We start from the raw sequence: 21,270 nt of genomic DNA, 5'->3' as shown, positions 1-21,270 counted from the left end.
AGCCATCTCCTTTCGGCCACGGGGCCATCCCCGTCCCCGTTTCACAGTTGGGGGAACTGAGGCACCGAGGTGAAGGGAGCCCCCTCGCTCGCACGCGCGCAGGCGAGGCCGCCGCCGGGGGTGGGGGGGCGGGGGCGATGTGGGTGGGCGCAGGGCGATGGGGGGCACGGCGGGGCTTGGAGGGGGCTGCCCCGCCGCCCCGGCCCGCCCGTCCGACTACAACTACCTAGGACTCCTCTATGGCTTCTGGGGCGGGCGGCCAACGGCCGGGGCAGCGCGCAATGGCATGGCTTTGGTGTGGATGACGGCCCCGCCCCCGGCCCGCCCGGGCCCGCGGGGCGGCGTGGCGAAGGTCACAAGTTGGACGAGAGGCGCGAGCGCGCGGAGTCCAGCGGGTCGAGGCCACCGGCGGCGCCGGGCGAGGCCGAGTCCCTGCGGTCCGGGCTGGGCGCTGCGGCCCGGGCGGCGGGCGCGGGCCCCAAGCGTGGCGTGGAGCTGCTGGCCGGGCGCGGCGAGGCCGCGGGGCCCGGGCCGGGCGCGCCGTGGGGCAGCGAGGGCTGTGACGCCGACAGCGGGCGCGAGGCGCGGCTCAAACGGCGCGCGGGCAGCGCGGGTCCGGCGCGAGGTGCGGCGGGGGAGCCGGGCGTGCCGCCGTAGGGCGAGGTCCGCGGCGCCCGGGGGCTGGCGGGCGCGCCCGGGGGGCTGGCGGCGGAGGGCGCGGGCCCCGGAGAGGTGGCGGTGGAGGGCGCGGGCGCGGGCCCCGGGGGCGGGCGGCGCACGAGGCGCGGCGAGCCGAGCGCCAGCGGCCCCACGAGCGGGCGCGCCACCTGCGGGCAGAAGCTCATGGCCACGGCTTGCTGCAGCGTGGCGATGGCCGAGGTGACCTGCGGCGGCGGCGGCGGGGGGAAGAGGCCCACGCGCTGGCCCAGCTCCGCCTGCTGCACCATCTCGCGGTCGTACTTGACGATCTCCTGGATGATGGCGTTCTCCTGGTTGTTGAACACGCCCGAGTTGAGGTCGTGCTGCACTTTGTGCAGCAGGATCGAGTTCTTCTTGCCTGGGGGGCGGGGCAGGGGCGTCAGCGCCGGCTGCGCGCCAGGGGCGTACCTGGCAGGCCACGTGCGGTTGGCTGCGTGCGGCGAGTGCAGCGGCGCCCGGAGTGCACAGCGTGCGTGCGTGGGAGCTCCCCCTACGTGCAGCCGGCAGCGAGGAGTGTGCCGTGTACAGCGCATGTTATCAAGCGCCGGCTGTATACAGCAGGAACATTTTTATATACTGCAAGCATAGGTGGAGCGCCTCCTGCACACATCCAGCAGGTGCTGGGCATCCACTCTATACATCCAGTGCACATACCACTGCGTGTACTGAGTGCCTGCTGGATACAGCAAGAGGGCATCAGCACCTTCTCCGTAGGCCGGTGTGCACAGAGTACCTCTGGCATGCCGCAGGCCGTAGTACCAAGTACCTGCTGGCACCAGACACACACCCGTCGTAGATAATAAACATGCGCGGAGCACCTGCTGTATACAGCAAGCACGTGGAGACTGTGCCCGTGGAGAGTGAGCAGGTGTTGGGCACTTCTGTATGCTAGCACACATAGCTCAAGAAACTGCTGCTCCACGTAAGCACTCCCTGTATACAGCGAGCGTGCATGGAGCCCCTTCTGCCTACAGCTAACAGATACCAACCGTCTGCTACCAAGCAAAACTGAGCACCTACTGTATGTAGTAAGCATGCATGACCTGCTGCCATATATATACAGCAAGCAGGCATCGAGTACCTGCTGTATACAGCAAGCATTAATCCAGTACTTGTGTGTAGTAAGCATAGAGCACCTACTGCATATGTGAAGCAGGCATGAGACACCTACTGTATACGGCCAGTATGCATGGAACACTTCTTGTATGTAGGAGACATGTACTGTGCTGCCACAGTATACAGCAAGCACAGGAAGTGCCCATGGCGAGTGCGCAGTGTACCCCGTGTGCAGTCGTGCGTGTACCAAGTACCTCAGTGGGCACCGAGCACACACCGAGAGCATGCGCCAGTGCGCAGCCAGAGGGCCGAGTGCCCGCGACACGCACAGCAAGCGCGTGCCGAGAGCCTCCTGTACGCGGCCGATGTATCTAAGCACCTGCCACTCGCAAATACATTGAGCACCTACTGTATAGAGCGAACTGCTGAGTGCCCGTTGCACATAAACATGAATGGAATGCTTCCTGGATACTGGGAAGTCTTTCCTCTACCACCTCTGCACTCCCCCAGTTCTTCTTTTCCAGGTGTCTCTATTCCCACAACCGCACCAAGGGCCACCATCTGCCTGACTCATACATCTAGTCATCAGCAAGTCCCGAGGGCTCCACCTCCCAACCATTGCTGAGATTACCCTCGGCCTCTCCCGACACCCGAGGCCACCCTGCTCAAGGCCAGGCCCCTGTCTCCCTCCTGTATACTACCCGCCCTTGTACCGTGCAAATCCTATCAGGTCCTTCCCTGCCTAGAACCATCCATGGCTCCCTACTGCTCCCGATTTACAGTCCAAACTCCCGCATCCACAGCCTAGTAGGACCCGTGCGCCCGGTCCCTCCATGCCTCCCCCACCTCCTCCCAGCTTCTCCAGCTCTCAGACCCTGGGCCTTGCACGTGCTGTGTCCACTCCTGGAACATGCCTCGTCCCTTTCTACCTGGCAACAGCTACTCATCTTGGCCTCCACTCAACATCACGAGGAAGCCCCGCCACCCCCACACCCCGTCCTCTGTGACGTAAGCCCGAGGGTGGCCTCTTGGTCCACCATCCACACCTCCTGGCACACTGTAGGGGCTCAACAAACATTTGCCGGGTGAGCAGAAGTTCTGCAACTGCAAACACTCCACACTTCCTCTTCCCCGGGAAACCAGGGCCACGTTTGGCCACGGGACAAAGCAGGTGAGAGAATCCAGTCTGGGACTGGAAGGGCCCTGGAGGGTCAGCCGGGCCACGCCGCCTCACCTCGGGCTGATGCCCCCCGGAGACCAGCCTACTCACCAATGCGGTCCAGGCGGTCGATGGCGACAGTCTCGAAGGCCCGCCGCATCATGGGGTACTCCTCCAGCACCTCATTGAAGTTGTCCACACTCAGGGAGTAGAGGCGGCAGTAGGTGTCGGCACGCACGCTCGCCGTGCGCCGGCCCCGCGTCAGCAGGCAGATCTCTGCATGTGGCCAAGGGCGGCAACCCTATCAGGCCCTCAGCCGCGGGGCCGCACCTCCTTGCCCCCATCCGACCCCGGGGCCCTCCCACTTGCTATGATCACAGTCTAGCCTCCTCACCTCTGCTAGTGCGGCCCTTCCCGACACCCATGCCGGCATTCCTGCAGGCTCCCTGCCTTGCCCTCCACCCCCGGGAAGGGTCCGGCTCTGTCCCCAGCCCCTGGCCCCCACAGACACTCACCCCCGAAATAGGAGCCATCGGACAGCTTCATCTCCTTGTTGCCCTTGGTGAGCACGCTGACCACACCGTGCTGGATGAAATACATCTTCTTGCCGATGGTGCCCTCGCGAATGATGTAGTCACCTGGCTGGAAGACCTCGAATTTGAGTTTGGTCAGCATGGCCGTGACAAAGTTGGGGTCAGCATTGGCAAACAGTGGCATCGAGGCCACCAGCTTCCGGCAGTTAAAGTTGACAATTTCCTGTAGGGGCGGAAAGCAGGGGTGACACAGGGCACAAGTCCTTGTTTCCATCTCGCCCTTCCTTTGGGGCTGTCTCCTCCCTCAGACCCTCAGTTTCCTCATCTACCAAAGAAGTTTAACACTGTAGCCCGAAAGCCGGCAGCTCACTGGGCAGACCCCTGGAGCTTTTACCGCCAAAGACAGGAGCAAGAAAAGAGGTGCGCTGATTTCTTGCCAGTTAACTCTGTTAGCAATGCTGGCCACTGCAATTAGGCAGGAAAAAGCCATCAGACATAAGAACTGGGAAGGGAAAAGTGATGCTAAATCTCTTTACTATCTTTTTTAATATGATGACCTGGGAAACCCAAAAGAATCCATGGGAAACTACAACAGTCAGAGAGGTCTGTCAAAATAGCAAGCGATAAAACAGAAAATCAGCACAGAAGCCCAAGAACGGTAAAGGACTCAGTTGTGGCAGAGATCAGGGTGAGGGCGGAAACGTTTCACATCCAACCTGAGCGTTGGTTATGTGAGGGCCTCACGCTCACCCATCGAGTGTGCACTCTTCAGTAAGATACATTTCGATCAAAGGGGGAGCTGAACGTTGAAAATCAACAGCCCTTTCGTATACAAACAAACCACTCGGAAGAGGCCCCAGTAGATGAGAAGACCCTGTTTACACCAGCGGAGAGCTGAGTAAGGCAGCACGGCAGGACCGGTCTGAGGAGAGCGTGGAGACACCCCGAAAGGCACAGTGGGACGCCGGGACACGCTCCATGGTTAGGCAGAACTCCTCACCACCATAAAGACGAGAGACGTCCTTTCTCCCCATTCATCTACACGTGTCCCAGGACCCCAACGGAAATACCATCACGCTGGCTTTGGAATTGCTGAAACCAGGCGAGGTCAGTTAGAACAAATGAGCAAAAGTAGCAGGAAAGCCTGCTAGTGAAAAAGAAGAGCAGAAGGTGGGACGAGCCCTCCAACACACTGAAACTGCCGTTCAGCCTCCGTAAATTCGACCTCGGAATTGCATAAACGCTTAAATAATTACCAAATGTGGCTTGTGAGGGGCTGGGGGAGTGGACGTGGCTAGCAGCCACCAGTGTCCTTCCGAGGGTCGAGGGTTCTGTGCATTTAGACGGTGGTAATGGCTATGCTATAAGCTACTGGACCGCGGGGCGCCCGGCCGGCTCAGCCTGTGGAGTGTGGGACTCTTGATCTCAGGGTCGTGAGTTCGAGCCCCACACTGGGTGTAGAGATGACTTAAAATTAATAAATAGTTTTAAAAACCCCACGAACTACCGGATTGTATGGATTTGATGGTCTTTGGGGTGTCTCTATGAACGAATGAATGCATGAAGCATCCGGTACAATTAAACATATTCAGGGAGGTTAAGCACAGTGCCTGCCTCCTGGGAGGCAACGGTACCCACCCTCAGAAGAAATCCCAGTCCCCCACGACCCTGCTGCCAGCGCCCAGGCCCCATCCCACTGGCCCTCCTCATCCTCACCCTCAGGACGCGCGTCATCTTTCCCTCCTCAGGGCCTTTGCCCTGGCTGTGCCCGCCCCCTGGGACGCCCGCAGGCTCGCCTGGCCTCACTCAGACGTCACCTCCCCACCTCCCGCATCCTTCCCAGAGCTGCTCCTGCATCATCGCGGGCGCTGTGATGGTCCCTCGGCCCCACCTCCCTGACGGCACAGCGCAGGACTCACAGTAGCCACCCAACGACTGTCTGGTGAGGGCTGTGGGCTCAGTCGTGTCCCCCCAAAACATGTGTTCGAGTCCTGAGCCCTGGTACCTGTGAACAGGACCTTACTTGGAAATAGGGTCTTGCAGGTGTAATTAGTTAACACGAGGTTGTACTGGAGTAGGGTGGCCCTGTATCCAGTGACAGGTGTCCTTACGAGAGGAACAAAGACACAGAGGGGAAGAGGCCACGTAATGGCAGAAGCAGCGATGGGGGGGGGGGCACATGCCAAGGTACACCAGGAGCTGGGAGAGGCAGGAAGGACCCTGTCCTAGAGCCTCTGGGGGAGGGTGGCCCCAGGACACCTGGGTCGGGGATTTATAGGCTCCAGAACGTGACAGAATCAGTCTCTGCTGTTTTAAGCCACCCTGCTGGTGGGAACTGATCGCCTGAGGCCACACAGGCCGTGAGGGGCAGCGCTCACGCCTCAGGCTGGTGCTCAGCAGGGTCCCAGCGCTCAGTCGAGGCCGACCAGCACCCCAGGCCGGCCCGCTCCAGTCTGCCTGTCCTCTGTGTCCCCCTCTGTCCAGCAAGGGGCCCCAGACGGGGTAGATGCAGTCAGCAGAGGCTGTCGGGGGGACCCGTGGGGCATCGCGGGGGGCGAGAGCATGTGGCCGTGTCGGGGCGACCCCTCACCCCCGGCACGGGAGCCCCGGGAGGGCGGCCTCACCTCCCGCAGCGGCCCGCTGAGCTCGCCCAGGATGCTGTCCTCGTCGAACATCTTGCCCTGGTAGCGGTGCTCGTAGTACTCGTGGATCTTCTGCCGGAAGTCGGCGGGCAGCTTGTGGAAGGACATGTACTGCTCCACCTGCTTGTACTGCACAACGGGGCGGGCCCGATCAGCGGGGGACCCCCGCCGCCAGGCACCCCGCTTCGGCCCAGGCAGCGCTGCCCACTGTGACAACGGCCACAAACACAGGGGCCCCGTTAAATCTGAATGTCAAACAAACAGCGAAAGCAGTGATGGGTGCCCTGTGCAGGGTCTGGGACGGGCTTGTCCTGACAAGAGTTATTATTCCCCGGGTCCTAAATTTCACCCGGCAGCCCTACCCCTGAGAAAGGGGTGGACGGCTTGACTTTAGGCTGGACTAGACTCCCCAGTCCCCCAAGATCCTTGGCCCCATCCCAGAGGCTCCCAACTCTGTTGGTGGCCCTGGCTCCCCTCCCAAAGATCTTTCCAGAAACTACCAGCTCAGCCCCTCCTGAGCAGGGCGGGGGTGTGGGCACCAGGCGGGGGTGCCAGGCCCTGCTGTCCCCAGGACGGTGGTCCCAGGGGTGCCCCAGCCTTGTTTCCGCCCTGGCTCCGCCTGGACACAGCTGCCCTGAGCTCAGCGGAACCCGTGATGCCGGGCGGGTGGCAGCACCAGCTCATGTCTGGGTGTGAGGCCCGTGGCTTCCGGACAGCCGGGGTGCCTGGCACCAGGCCCAGCTGACCCGGCTGACCCAGCTGGCACTGCTGGGTGCAGCGGCGGCAGGGGGGGGGGCATTCGCAGCTGCCCAGCCAGGACCGGCCACTAGGTAGTAATGCAGGCCAGATGGGGTGGCATCCAGGAGGGCCGGCACCTGGGGCCATGGCCCCCTCCGCCCTTCCCAGCCCCCCAGCCTTAGGACTGGCCCTGTGCAGGCTGCCCCCACCCAGAGGCCAGGTCTGAGGGGCCAGACCGCCTTCCTCCCCAAGAGGGCTCCTCTGTGGGCCCAGTCACTGAGCATGTCCTCAAGCGACCCCAGAACTTTTAGACTCTTCCCTGTGCCTTCCCTGACCTAGCCCCTCCAAATATGGCCCAGAGACCCCGGGGGGAGCCCCGCCCCCTTGACAGCCCCCCTCCAGCTTCCCCAGCCCCCGTGTTGATCTCTGATGTCCCATGGACTGGCTTTGCTCTGTTTGGACCCCCTGGCTCCCACCCTCTCCTCAGCTTGTGTCCCCCTCGACCTGCCCCACCGTGTCCCCCTGCAGGATCCAGACTTCCCTCCCTCCCTCCCTGCCCATCCTGGGGACCTTCCAGCTCCTGCTAATCGCAGCCACAGACCTCTGTAGGGTCCTCAGCCCCCACGGTCCCCGCCAGCCCTGCCCTAAGCACAGCACAGGAAGCCGGGGGACGGCGGAGTGGGCCCCCAGACCTCCAGAGCGTGCCTTCCCCTCAGACCTTCTCCTGGTACTGGCGCCGGGAGGAGTCCAGGGACTGGATGAGCGCCGTGGCGTGGCCGATGAACATGGCGTAGCAGGTGGCGCCCACAATCATGCTGAGCATGGTGAGCCAGATGTCCGTCATGCTCTCGGGGGCCTGCCGCCCGTAGCCGATGCACAGCATGTGGCTCATGGCCTTGAAGAGCGCGAAGGAGTACAGCTCGCTCCACGAGTGGTTCTGCAAGGCCACGGGGGCAGGCGGTGGGAGGGGGCTCACGGCCCCCAGGGAGTCCCTGGGCCCGACCCGGTCCCCCACACCTGTGATCGTCTAGACCTGAGTCCGGCGCCCCAGACTCGCCCTGTCCACAGGCAGCGACTCCTCAGCAACAGGTCCTCCCTCCGTGGTTTTGATTCTTACGGCCCTGCTTTCCCATCTCAGGGTTTGGACCGAGTAAAGTAAATGCCTTTTAAATACACGTATGGAAATAAACCACGGCATCACTCGGAAGAGGAAGAGCACTGCAAGCAGACGACCTCACGCCAGGGTGGCGGGAGCTGAGGTTGTCACACCCGTGCAGCAAAAGGGGGGTGGGAAAGGCTGCAAGTCCCAGAGCACCACCGACGGGCGCTGAGTGGGGACCGCGGGGACCGCGCAGCCCGGCCTCGCTCCCCGCCGCGCGGGCCCCGACTCACCACCATGCCGTTGATGGAGACCCAGCAGTTGCGCGGGAAGTCCTGCAGCATGGGCACCAGGAACTGCAGGCAGCCGTCCCAGTGGCACAGCAGCAGCATCATGCTAATGAGGTTGCAGATGCGCATGACCGCGCTCGCCAGGTCGTAGGTCATGTGGAAGATCTGTGGGGCGGGCCAGGGCGTGAGGGTCCCCGGCCGCCGCTTCTCCGCTGCGGGGGCAGGAGGTGCAGGGGCAGGACGAGCGAGCGCCCGGGCGGGACCCGCGCGCCGCGACAGAGGCCGCGGGCGCCCCAGCCGCCCCCGCTGCCCTTGAGATTAGCAAAATACCATAGACGAGCGCTTGTGGCCCCGGTCGGCCGCCCGCTCCTCCCTGCCAGGCCCGTCGCCTCTTCTCCAGGCCCTGTCCCCACCCGCCTCCGCCCTCGGAGCCTTGTGGCAGCCCTGGAAACGGGGTGGGGGGCAATGTGGCTGCCCCCCCCCCCCCGCCCCTGGAGGACACAGGCGGCAGGAGTCCGGTCCTGACTTCGACTTCGGGAAGAGGGGCGTGATGTCGCTCCTCTGAGCCGAGGGGGCCGCGGTTCCTCCTCTTACAGGGCACAATGAAGCGAGGGGGCGTGAATGCGTGAAGGGACGCGCCCCGCATGACTCCGCGCCTGTCTCCCCCGCCCCGCGTGGCTCTGCCCCTGGGCCCTCGCCCTCCGCGCCGCTCGCACCCGCCGGCACCTGGCGCCCTCCGCCCCGCCCCGCCCCGCGCGCATCCGCCCGCACCTGGCGCCCTCCGCCCCGCCCCGCGCGCACCCGCCCGCCCCTGGCGCCCTCCGCCCCGCCCCGCGCGCACCCGCCCGCACCTGTCGCCCTCCGCCCCGCCCCGCGCCGCGCCGCGCGCACCTCCTCCCACTGGTGGATGTAGCGGATAAGCCGCGACAGGCGCAGCAGCCGCAGCAGGCTGAGGATCTTGGTGAAGCGCACGATACGCAGCGCCCGCGCCGTCTTGTAGACCTCGGAGTCGATGCCCTTCTCCACGATGAGGAAGATGTAGTCCACGGGGATGGAGGACACGAAGTCCACCACGAACCACGTGCGCAGGTACTTCTTCTTGATCTTCTCGGGGTCCAGGATGATCTCCGTGTTGTCCTCAATCACGATGCCCGTGCGGAAGTTCAGCACCAGGTCCATGAGGAAGAACGTGTCCGAGACCACGTTGAACACGATCCACGGGGCCGTGGTCTCGTCCTTGAAGAAGGTGATGCCCACAGGTATGATGATGAGGTTTCCCACCATGAACAGCAACATGGTGAAGTCCCAATAGAACCTGGGGACGAGGCGCGGGCTGTCACGCCTCCAGGCCTTCGCGCACGCCCAGCCCTCTACCAGGCGTGACATCCCCACCTCAAATCTGCGCCTGCAAGGACCGGCCCGGAGGACCCCGCCTCCTCCAGCAAAGCCAACACTTTGCCCTTGAGTCACAGCTAGTGTGTACCCTGCCTCCAGGAAGCCCTCCCACCCCCAAACAACACCCCACTGCCCGCTGGGCTCCCCCAGCCCAGGTCCCTCCTGCTGGCCCAGCAACCACCTTGCCTCCTGGAAGAAGCAAGAGACCTGGCAGAGCCCAAGAGATGACCCCCAATTGGTTACATGTTTCCCATGACCAAAAAGGCCCAATGTGTGAGACACAGGGTTAGCGTCCCAAAAAATACTCTGGATGAGAAAGGAGAGGGAGACAAGTGAGGAGGAGGGGGCAGCCGGGGTGGCCAGGAGTGGGGGTGGCGGGGCAGGGGCTGGGGTGGTGGGGCAGGCAGGATCAGCAGTACTCCAACACTGCCTGGAGCAGCTGGGCTCCTGCGTGAGGGCAGAGAAGGGGGGACCCTTGGGGGCCGGAGGCAGCAAGGAAGAGGCCAAGCCCACCACTCCCCCTAGCCCCCTGCCCCAGGCGGCAGGGCTGCCTGGGACGGCAGAAGGAGCTGACGGCATTTCACGGACATTTTCACCTGAAAACGTGAAGACTGGTTGATCCCACCCCCAAATACCCCCAAGGCAGATGCGAGTCCCTGGGGTCAATTCATAAGTCCACCTGGGAAGTGCTCTCAGAGAAAGGCCTGTCTCTGCAAGGGGCATCTGTCGGCCGGCACGGTGCTCTGAATAGAGCATGAGGACCTGCGGGGGTCGGACAGATGCCCAGCACGGCAGCCATGCAGAAAACGCAAATCAAAACTACTCCGAGGAGAAACTGTCTGTTGGTTCCTCAAAAATGTAAACAGAGGGGCGTCTGGGGGACTCAGCCGGTGAAGCGTCTGCCTTCAGCTCGGGTCATGACCCCGAGGTCCTGGGATCGAGTCTGCTTCTCCCTCTGTCCCTCCTGCGGCTCACGCTCTCTTGCTCTCAAATAAATACATAAAATCTTTTAAAAATGTAAACAGAATTAGTGTCTGACCCAACAATTCCACCCCCAGGTGTGAACTCCAAGAACTCGGAACGCACAGCACGTTCACAGGTGCACAGCTCACAACAGCCGAAGGCGGGAGCTTCTGTGGGTCCGCGGATACACACACGGTCCCCCACACACAGGAGCATCCCTCGGCCGCGAGCAGGAGCGCGGCGCCCACACGCGCTGCCCGGGGACGGACCCCGAGCCCCCGACGCTCAGGGAGGGAACCAGACAGAGGGCCCCGCGGCGTGTGTGACACGTCCAGAACAGGCTCCTCCACGGAGGGGGAGGGGGCTCGTGGGGCCGGGGGCAGGGAGGGGGAAGAAGGCAGGGGGATGGAGAATTTTTGGTTGGGAGGATGAGAGTGTTCCAGACACGGATGCGGGTGATGGTTGCACGACATTGTGACTGTACGTAATGCCGTTCAGTTGTACATTTTTAAATGATTAAATGATTAACATATCGACACTATAAAAAGGCACACAAGGAAAACTCTGAGACCACGGGGTGGGGGGTCTCAGTGACGAGCAAATGCCCCAGCTCTGGGGTCCAAGCCCACTCACCCTGTCTAGATTCAGGTAAAGGAGGGTCTCAAATTTTGAACAGAGTCATTCATTTTATTTTGCCCTTACTTAACACGGCAGGGAGCGACCCCAACCCCCAGAGCATGTCAGCCCTGCTAGCTCTCACCAGGTCTTCAAGCCCCCGCCCCCGCCCCACCACAGGCAGGTGTGTGCAGGGCTCTCCTGTGGGCCCCGTGCCCTCCCTGTCATGGCTGGAGGCCCCACATGCATTTAGAGAGGACTCGATCACACACGGCCAGGACCCTCACAAGCTTCCACTCCCTGGCCGCTCCTCCCAGATGGATAGAAGAGCAGCCCGAGGTTTCCGGGGGCCTGGGGGAGTTGCCCAAATTAGCACGAATAGGTAAGAAGCCTTAAGATCCAGCCCTGGCTTGGCCACAGTGAGCTCCCTGTCCTGGGAGTCCCTGGAAGCAGGCTCCTTTCTGGACAGCACTGCAAGGGAGGGCTATTGACACCACGCCTGCAGGGTGACCCAGGCATTCCACTTCAGGGAAGTGATCCCAAGGAAACTGTCCAAGAGGAAGAGAAAAAAATTAAAAACCAATTTGTACCAAGATGTTCACAGTAGCTCAGTCTTCGAGAGCCAAAGCTGGAAGGCATCCAGTGTCTGACACCTTGGTGGCAACAACCAGACCTGGGTTGACACCAGGTTCTCCTGCCTGCTGGCAGGTGCCACCCTGGGCAAGTCCCACCACCCCGGGGGCCCACACTCTGCTCTCCATCAGGGAGGAGTCAGGAGTGGCAGCCTTTGAGGGTCCTCCTGGGGCCCGACCCACCCACACCTGGTGGGTGGAGCCTTCTCTGAGTGGATGTGAGGACCCCGACAGTGATGGGAGGGCAGTGACCTCACGGGAGAGCCCGGGGTTCCAATGAACACCTCCAGGGAGCTAAATGGACTGACATCATCTGGGGGCGGGTATGAAGGGCAGAATGCAATAAGTGCTCAAAGCGCAAGGCCTTCCCTTGCTTGAATCGAGACACGGAGTGGGATCTGGGGTTAAGGAGCTCCAACTGCCTGCTCCCCATTCTCAACCCCCAGCATCTCCATGGCGGTAGAGACCCTAACCCACCCCACACCCTCTGTGAACTGAGACCTGCCCCACCCTCCTCCCCAACTTCTGGGCACATGCCCTGGGACAAAGCAAGCAGGAAAAAGTAACTGAGAAGGCCAGAGGGCCTAGAAACCATGGGGTGTGGGGGACTAGAAACCACCAGGGGGCCTAGAAACAATGTATATGGCTGGAGTGTGAGGGCCTCCTTCACAGACATTCTCTCCCTTTATTCTTTTATTTTTAAAAGAGGTTCTGTGTTTTATTTTTATTTTTCATTTTTTAAAGATTTAATTTATTTATTTGACAGAGAGAGAAACAGCACAAGCAGGGGAAGCAGCAGAGGGAGAAGCAGGCTCCCCGCTCAGGAAGGAGCCCCATGCGAGACACGATCCCAGGACCCCGGGATCATGACCTGAGCGGAAGGCAGACGCTTCACCGACGGAGCCCCCCAGGCGCCCCCCCCTTTATTCTTGGGGTGGGGGTAGGGGTGGGCATCACACGTCTGCACCCACAGACCAGAGAGGTGACCCAGCCAGGGAGTGGAGGCAAAGAGCTGAGACCCAAGCCTGCCACTCCCAGGACCTGTCCTCTGTCCTCCTGTTTAGGGTAAGGGTTAGCCTTCCTGCAGGCCTGGAGCCCCGGCTACAGGCCCTGGTCCCTGGGGAGTGACCGCTGGCCCTGCCCCTTGGAGCAGCCTGTCTTCCCAGGCTGGGTGGTGTCCTCTGGGTTTACGAGGAGACAGAGAAGAGTCAGGGGGCTGGAGAGGGGCTCTGAGGCAGCTCTGGGGCAGAAAGGCCCAACCCCTGGGCCATCACTAGGGTGACCCACCCAGAGTCCTGACCCTTGTCCCCTCCAGCCCTCCAGTCCCCCTGGAAGGGGGCAGGAGGAGGAAGAGGGACCCCCCACCCCGCACACACCTACGGAGGGGCACCTGAGGACTGGGACAAAGGATCCAGGCAGGGGACAGAGGAACGCCCCTCCCCCGACGCAGGACCACACTCCTGGCCTGGGACTCATCCTCAGTGCCTCCTCTGCCCCGTCCTGGCAGCCCCTCCTCATTGCCATCCCAGTATGACTGGGTGCAGGGACCACAGGGACCAGCAGGTGCGTGGTGCACAGTCAGCTTTCAGCTCCCTGGGGCCTTCAGTGACTATAATTCAATCCCATATTTTAAAGTCTTTCCTGACAAATAACAGTGAGGCCCCAGTGGGGTCCCCGCTTCTGTGGGAACACCCAGATCCCAACCGTTGTGTCTCCAGTGCAGCCCCGGGAGGGCAGCGGCCTCGTTCACTGAGAAAGACAGACTTGGCTCCAGACAGAGGCCGCTGGGACGACGGAGGGTCTCCCAGGGAGTGCAGGGCCCTGCAGCTGGGAGAGGGTCCCAGGGCCCCGTCCCAGGCACACCCCCACACACCCACATGGGCACGGGCCTTCAGCAGGGGTCCCGGCACTGCCACCGCCCGGGCCCAGTTCCTGCTGGAGCAGTTGCCCTTCCTTTCTCTCAGCTCAGATGGAGAAACCGAGGCACGGTGAGAGCTGAGCAAGAGAAGCCAGGTGTCCAGACTTCTCCAGGCCAGAGATGACGGCCCCTGCCTGCAGCTGACAAGTGGCCTCCACCAGAACCAAGCCCAGATGAGGGCTGGCAAGCAAAGACAGCCCCTCCCCACCCTTCCCCACCCTGGTGGATCCAAGCTCCAGGAATTACAGATCCGGCAAATCTGAGGGGATTAGGGCTGGAGGTCGGTGATTAAGGGCGAGCAGGGGTTGGAGGATTAGAGGGCTGAGCCTTCCGGTGAGGAGTTACAGAGCATCAGGGATTAGGAAAGGAATCTGCCCAGATTCCCCTTGAGTCCGAGACAGGGCAGGCCGTGGGGGCAGAGGGTATGCCAGGTGCGAGGACCCTTGGCGACCACACAGTCCAGCTCTGCCCTGGTGCCCCAGCCCAGAATGCGGGAGACAGGCTTTCCACACAAACAGATAAATGAACAGGATGCTTTGGAGGGTCACTCTGCAGCCAGAGTGGGTGCGGGAGGCTTCTCAGAGGGTGTGGTACTAGGGCCGATGATGGAGAAGTAGCTGTTTGGCAGAGTTTAGGGGACATTGTGCCCCAGGTGGAGGAAACAGCAAGTGCAAAGGTCCTGTGGCTGCAGTGGGATGTCCCCCCTCACGGCCGGCCAGGTGGCCTGGTGCTGGAGCAGGTGTGAGAGGAGATGGGTGAGAGCGGGGGTCAGGCTCTGCGGAGGCTGGGGAGGCTTTAAGTGAGAGGGAAAGACAGACAGCTGTGTATCTTGGGATGCCTGTGCTGGCAGTGGGAAGGTCAGGAAGGGGGCAGAAGGCAGGGTCCAGGAGGCAGATGGGGTGGCCTGTGCTGGCTGGATTTGGGGCAGGCTTCTTGATGGGAGAAATGAGGCAGGGCGTGCCCCCCCCCCCCAAGCAGAGCCTTGGTCCTGTTCAGGCCCCATGATGTGAGGCCAGGAGCTTGAAGACATTAAGTTTTTAAAGCAGGGAACAGAAATTCCAGGAAGCCCCTAGAGAGAGGAGGGGGACCTCAGCCACAGCTGACCCCTCCCCTTTCTTCCTGTGGACCATGGAGCTTCCTTCCTCCCACCAGGTGGGCCCTGGGCCTCAAACCCTCCCCTGGGGAAATGGATTTGTCCCCTGTCCTTACCCCACCCCACGAGCCCCCGTGCTGGGTCTGGAGCCAGGGAAAGCCTCATCCCCCTCCCGTCCCCACTACACCCCAGATAATGCAGGGTTTATCCCCCTGAGTTAATGCAGGGATTTGCAGAAAGCACTCCACACCAATCTGAGGCGGATCTCCCGGTCCATCTGGGGTGGGAGACAGGGGCCTCCGGTCCTACCAGTTTCTTCAAGCCAGCCCCTCCACTATCCCAGTCCCCCTGGGAACCCCAGGGGATGTGACACAGACATAGGTCAGCGTCCACTGGTCTTGGCTTTGTCTAAACACCACTGAGGGGCAGGAAACGGACCAGCTCATCTCTTTCCCCTCACACCAGGCCTCCCAGTGGTAGGCAGTCGGGGAATATTGAACTGAAAATCAACAGCAACAGGAGAGACTCAAATCAGACCTCAGAGGCACTTACAGACTTAGGAACGGGTTGAAAACCACTCACCCAAACTCTGTCTGGGTCAATGAGGACTCTTGGCCTCTGGGTCAGTGCTGATCCAGGTGAAGGGAACAGGAATTAACAGCTTAACTTTGGTTCTGTTCTTACTGTTCTGGAGGGGAGGAGAGGGGCGGAGACCCTGCCAAGGCCCTGGGCACTCAGTGAGGTGCTGGCCGTGGCTGTGGCCCTCCACACAGGCCCCGTGGCTGCTCCGCCCCCTCGCCCTCTGGTTCTGACACCCGTCCCGACTCAGGCACGGACTGCAGGGTGCCCAGAAGGAACAGCAGGGCTTCTGCGGCGGAGCCGTCCCCTGTGTCCCTTGAACTTGGTCTCCCACAAGCTTCCCCCGTAGAAGCAGGGGGAGCATCTCTGCGGCCTTCTCAGTGCCGGCACCACGCTCCCCACAGGCCCAGTTTTCCGAGTGAAGAGACAGCCTCAGAAGGGGCTGGGCTGGTCCAGAGCGGCCCAGGGGTGAGAGTCACCGTCCACCCGGCCCCTGCTCAGGGCCCGTGCATGCCCCTCTGCGAGCCCACAAACACTCCAGACCCCAGGAAGGGACAGGGGCCCCGACAGGCCCTCATGCCCATGGCAGGGGCCGAGAGACAAGCAAGCCACACTGAGTGGAAAAGGCCCCTTCTGACACGAATGGCAGGGTGCACACACGTGAGGGGGAGGGAAAGAGGGCCCAGGGGAGGCGAGGGGCAAGCGGAGAGATCAAGGGTCAGAACTGGGGGGGGAGGGCACGTGAGGGCAAGGGGCAGCCTGTGCAAAGGCTGGTCACTCCAGGGAAGCGGGCAGAGGGGCCGGCGTGGCAGAGAAAGTCAGACACCCCCTTTTGCTCCCACCACCACCTCTCACATTTGGGGAAACCAAGGCAGGGAGGCCCAGAGGGGACTCAAGCGCAGCCATAGGCAGCACAGGGGCTGTCTGCAGACTCTCCACCCGTTCCCACTTGTCAAGAGCTGCCCCTTCTCGAGGCCCCTGCAGACGCCCCTGGCCGCTGGAAGCCCCACGTGGCCTGGGCACAACGAGGCACAGCCAGGTGGTTCCCGTTCACCAGACATTAACTGTCCCGTCGTCAGTGCCAGGTGTGTGCCGGGCCAGTCTGCACGCCAAGGGCTCCACCAGCCAGCCCCAAAGCCGGAGCTCAAGGAGGTGGAGACGCCGCGGCCTGGCGCAGGGAACCTGGGGGCCGGAGGGGGTGCCTCTCTCCCTTTTCAATCCCCTACGGTGTGTGGATACGGGCACCAGAGGGGATGGGTCAGACTTAAAAGGGGGCAAGGGTGGAGAAGTAGGCCCAGAAAGGCCGCTCCCCCCCGCTCTGTGAGAGTTTCTAAAAACTCACTCACACATAGAAACAGAGCGCTGATCCAGGCCCACCCCCGGGTGCCCCAATACCTCAAACAATCCCCAGAACGCCCTTTTCTTCCCACTTCTTCCCGGCGCCGACGGGATGTGGCCAGAGCCTGGGCCGCCTGGCAGTCAAGAGCGCCGACACGGGGGCCAGCCCGCCTAGGCGTAACCACCAGCTCACCCCGACTAGCTGTGCGGTGTTGGTCAGGTGGCTTTTCCTCTCTGTGTTCCCCTCCGTCGTGAGGAACAGCGGCGTCCAGCCCACCACGGACACAAGGGCTGAATCAATACGAGGAAGGTGCTCCCGCAGCACCCGGCCCAGGAGGACCTCAGGGAGCTTGGGGTACCGAAGCAGAAGGGCTCGAAGGGGCACACGGGGGCTGTGGAGGCCCGGCCGCATCCCAGCTTGGGAATACCTTAAGCCTTCAATTTGACAGTGTTGCCCCTCGTCCCAACGACAGGATACACTCACCACTCCCTCTCTCAACCCCATTGTACAGTTGATCTGCTCTGCTCAGACCATGTGGCCTGCCCAGGTTCTCACAGGTGACTCTGCTCAAAATGGCACAAGGACCAGCAAGTCCAGCTCCTCCTGGCACGCCCTCACCCCAGACTGCAAACTGCCCCATTGCTGGGGGGGAGGGGGAGTTGCTGCAGGCAGACGTGCTAGAGAAGACCCAGGGCAATGGCTACGTTCTGCAGCCACCTCCCCCTGCCCACTGCGTCCCTGATGTCGTTTCCCAGTGAGCTGGCCAGGTCACAGGAACGTAAGTGGAGACACTGACCCAAGCACTCCCGCCCGGACAACCTAAAAGGGAATGGCGAGCCCTTGTGCAGGTCAGGACCATCCAGATGCACCCCATTTGGAACACCCCCCGGGTCCCCTTATCCCTGGCCTCTCCACGAAACTCAAGCCACTGGTCAAGGCTGTCTTTACCTCCCAGGGAAGGTCTGAAGGGTAAGGAGATGGAATCCCAGTCTCTGTCTCTGACTTGTGTGTCCCTGGGTCCACAGTTTCCCAAGCTATCGAGCACTGGAGCTGTGGAAGGGCCAGGACAAGGGAGAATCCCACAGCCCCCTTTCTGAGCTCCTGAGATCCCGGAGCAAGTGCGGGGGGGGGCTCAGGCTTGGGGGAACACAGGGCTTGAGGAAACCCAGCTGCGCGGAGGGCCTTCTGGAGCGCTGTCCGTGGTGCTGAAACTGCACCCGCCCTGAGAGCCAGGCTGGGCGGGCCCTGTGTGGAGCCCCTGCACCCCAACTCACCGCCTCCTTCACCGGTACATAACTTCACAGGCACACACACTGTCCACACGGCTCAGCTCGCACCAACTGCCCGCCAATGTACGCCCACCCCAGGCACACGCACCCCATCTCTCCCCAGCACACCTACCACTCAGACACACCCCTAGGGACCCGCCTGCCCCCCAGATCACTCAGCCCATGGCCCAAGGGCCCACGCCCCCTGCAGTCACATGCTCGTGATCACATACACGGAGCCTGCAGTGATACGCACGGTTCACACTTGCAGGCCACAGGGCGCGCGCCCAGGAACAAGAACCACAAACATACTCGGCCGTGACCCTGCGCTGGGCCTTGCTCGGAGCCTTTCCACGCATCAACCGCCCTAATCCGTATCAACGTCTACACACCCACTGACACATGGGCACGCCACCCAGTGGTTCCGGCTGCTACGGCTCAGAGAAGGCAGCTTGGGAACCTCAGCACGCTCAGCGCCCTGTCCTCGCGCAGTACCCAAGCCCGGGAACCCTGAACGCGCCTCCCTGAGGTGCGGGGCGCAGGTGGAGACGGTGGGAAAGGGCCATGTTCCCTTAACCCCTTCTCCGCCAGCCTCTCTCGGACACGTCCTTCCCGAGCGCCCTTCCTTCCTCCTTCCTTCCGCTCTGCCGCCTTCCCGGCGCCCACGTTCCCCTCTATTCGTCCTCTCCGCCCCTCCGCGCTCAGACCCTGGTCCTGCGGCCCGTGACGCGCGCCCATCCCGCAGGGAGGGAGATGTCAGGGTGCGTGGGAGGGGGCGCGCCGGGGTCACGGCGGGAGCCTGCGCGCGCTTCCCAGTGCCTCTTCAAGGGCGGAGCCTCGCGCGCCCAGGCCATTACGGGGCGGGTCCCGGACGCGCCCGAGGTCACCGAGGGGCCCTGAGGTCACCCACGGGGCGCGCAGCCCCGCCCTCTCCGAGGTGCGCCAAGGACAGCCCCCGCGCGCTTCCGCTCGCGTTGCCCCTTGCGCGCCGGCCGACCCCTCCCGGTGGCTGTACCTGAAGTCGCTGTACGGATGGATGATCCAGGCCCCCGCCGACTTGACGCGCTCCTGCTCGCGCTCCACGGCCTTCTGGCTGCCGAACATCCGCAGCGAGAACTTGTTGACGCCCGGCTGCAGGAGCGCGCCGAACTGGCGCTGCATGAAGCTGGCCTGGCTGCCGCGCGGCTCCCCCGCGGGGCCCGCCTCCTCGCTGCCCGCCTCGTCCGCCGGCCCCGGCCCCGCGCCCGGCCCGGGCGCGGGCCCTGCGGCCGCTCCGCGGCACGAGAACGACACCTTGGCCCCCCGCGCCGGGCCCTCAGGCCCCGCGGGGCTGCACTGCGGCTCGCCGCGCCCGCACTCGCCGTTCGGGCTGCCCTTGGCGGTGCTCGCCGCGCCCGGGGTGCCCGGGCGGCCGCACGAGCTGTCGCGGCTGCGGAGCCGGGCCCGCGGGCCGCCCTCGTCCGTCGCCTCCGGGGGCGCCGCCTCGGCCCGGGGCGGCTGCTGGGGGGGCACGGGCCCGGGGCCCGGGGGGGGCGCGGGCGGCGGCGGCGGCGTTGGCTGCTGCTGGGGGGGCGCGGGCGGCGGCGGCGGCGGCGGCCCCGGCGCGGGGGTCGCGCCCGGGCTCTCCCCGGGCCGCCCGCCGCCCCCGCGCGCGTCCATGGCGAGGCGGCGCCGGGCAGTGCGGAGCGGAGCCGCCGCCGCCGCCGCCGGCCCGAGCCCGAGGGAGGGGGGGGAGGCGGGGCCGGGGCCGGGGCGGAGCCGCGGGGGGCGGGGCCGGGGCTGCGGGGGGAGGGGCGGGGCGGGGGCCCCGCCTCTACCGGAGACCCCTCCCGGCTCACCGCGCCCAGACCCCGCGCCGGGAAACTGAGGCCGCTGAGTCGGGGACGGACCAAGGTCACGCGGCCCGAGGCCTTGGAGATCCGCTCAGACCTCGTCCCAGAAAGGGAAACTGAGGCCCGCGAAGCGGAAGGACACGCGCAAGGTCACTGAGGCCAGCCACGGGGCCAGAGCTGTGCTTCACCTGAGCAAGGGGCCTTCTGCGCGCCTCACGGCTCACCGGTCCGGAGGGCGCAGCTGGGCGCAGGGAAGTGAGACCGCCGGGTGCCAGCCTCTTTCCTTTCTATAGGCTTGAGAATTTCCTTTCCGTAATAAAAGGGTGTTTTTAAAGGCCGAAAGAGCCCTTGCTTTGTAATTTGAAGGCCCCGGACAAAGACCCGTGGGAATGTGTTGTGTGTGGAGGGGCAAAATGGGGTCCATGCAGCCAGTCTTCAGGTCCCAGACACCCCTTCTTTCCCACCTCCTGCATGTGAGGAAAACTGGGGCCAACAGGAAGAGCCACCCGATGGTGCTGGTGGCCACCCCCATCCTCAAACAGTGCCCTGAAGTTCAGTGGGGGCTGGGGTCTCCTCTGAGGCTGGTGGTCTTTAAAATGGGGAAGTTCCCAGGGTCATGGTGGGGGGGACCCAGACTCCCTCACCCACACAGAAGTCCCACCCGACTGCCTCATTTCTCTGCCTCTCAGGCTCAGGCCCCAGCTGGCCGCTCAGCCCCCAGCTCTGGGAAGACAGCCGAGGCTCTCGGGCTGGGGTTGGGGGGTTATTTGGTGTTAGGTGGCATGGGGGCACAGGCCCAGGCCCCCATCCCAGCTCAACCAGAGGGTGGGGGGAGGTGTCCTGAGAGGCAGGTAATGGAGGGAGACAGTGGAGAAGAGGAGGAGCGTCCTGGACTCCTGGGAGCCTCCCGCCTTCACAGCACTTTTCCGTGGGTGCAACTACGGGCTGGTGTGTCTGGCCGCGGAAGCAGAGATGTAACTTGTCTCTGCACACAGCAGGCACTCATGGGTGACTGAGGGATGGACTGAGCCGGGCCATCGTGAGCCCCCCCCCCCCCAGGCTGCCTCAAGCCCTGGGACCCCCTGTGCTTCTGCGAAGCAGGTCAAGTGTCCCAGGGGGCCACTGCCACCATGCCTTGGGCCAGGCCAGACCTGCAGCCACGGGGGGGGGGGGGGCAGGGTTGCTCCGCATCCTGAGGTGAGGGAGAAGCTGGGCGGGCAGCAGAGTCGGCAGTGCCAGGCTGCAGCCCGCCCCACGCAGATGTGTTCCAGCTGAAGGGGGACCTTTCATGCTCACCCTGGGAGCATGTCAGTCTGGGCAGGCCGCCAGAGCCCCAGGGCTCACGGCTGCGAGCAGAGCAGTGAGGAGGCGGACCCATGGCCCAGCCTGAGGACCCACCACGCTTGGAAGTAAGAGAGGC

The 21,270-nt window shown here is 63.4% G+C and overlaps 1 protein-coding gene across 1 annotated transcript; it reads right to left on the bottom strand.

Annotated features, from left to right (window-relative positions):
• Window positions 1-140: 140 nt before the first annotated feature.
• Window positions 141-19,677, bottom strand: HCN2 (hyperpolarization activated cyclic nucleotide gated potassium and sodium channel 2). Its single transcript, XM_048226990.2, has 8 exons — window positions 19,034-19,677; window positions 9,108-9,531; window positions 8,220-8,381; window positions 7,546-7,764; window positions 6,072-6,218; window positions 3,430-3,670; window positions 3,026-3,190; window positions 141-1,057 (listed from the first exon to the last, which is right to left on the bottom strand). The coding sequence occupies exons 1-8, from the start codon at window positions 19,675-19,677 to the stop codon at window positions 354-356; spliced, it is 2,706 nt and encodes a 901-aa protein (XP_048082947.1). The 3' UTR covers window positions 141-353.
• Between the last annotated feature and the right edge of the window lie 1,593 nt (window positions 19,678-21,270).

This window comes from Ursus arctos, unplaced genomic scaffold, assembly GCF_023065955.2.
Source record: "Ursus arctos isolate Adak ecotype North America unplaced genomic scaffold, UrsArc2.0 scaffold_14, whole genome shotgun sequence".
In the NCBI taxonomy this organism is placed as follows: Eukaryota; Metazoa; Chordata; class Mammalia; order Carnivora; family Ursidae; genus Ursus; species Ursus arctos.
This window is presented reverse-complemented; position numbering and strand designations above follow the sequence as displayed.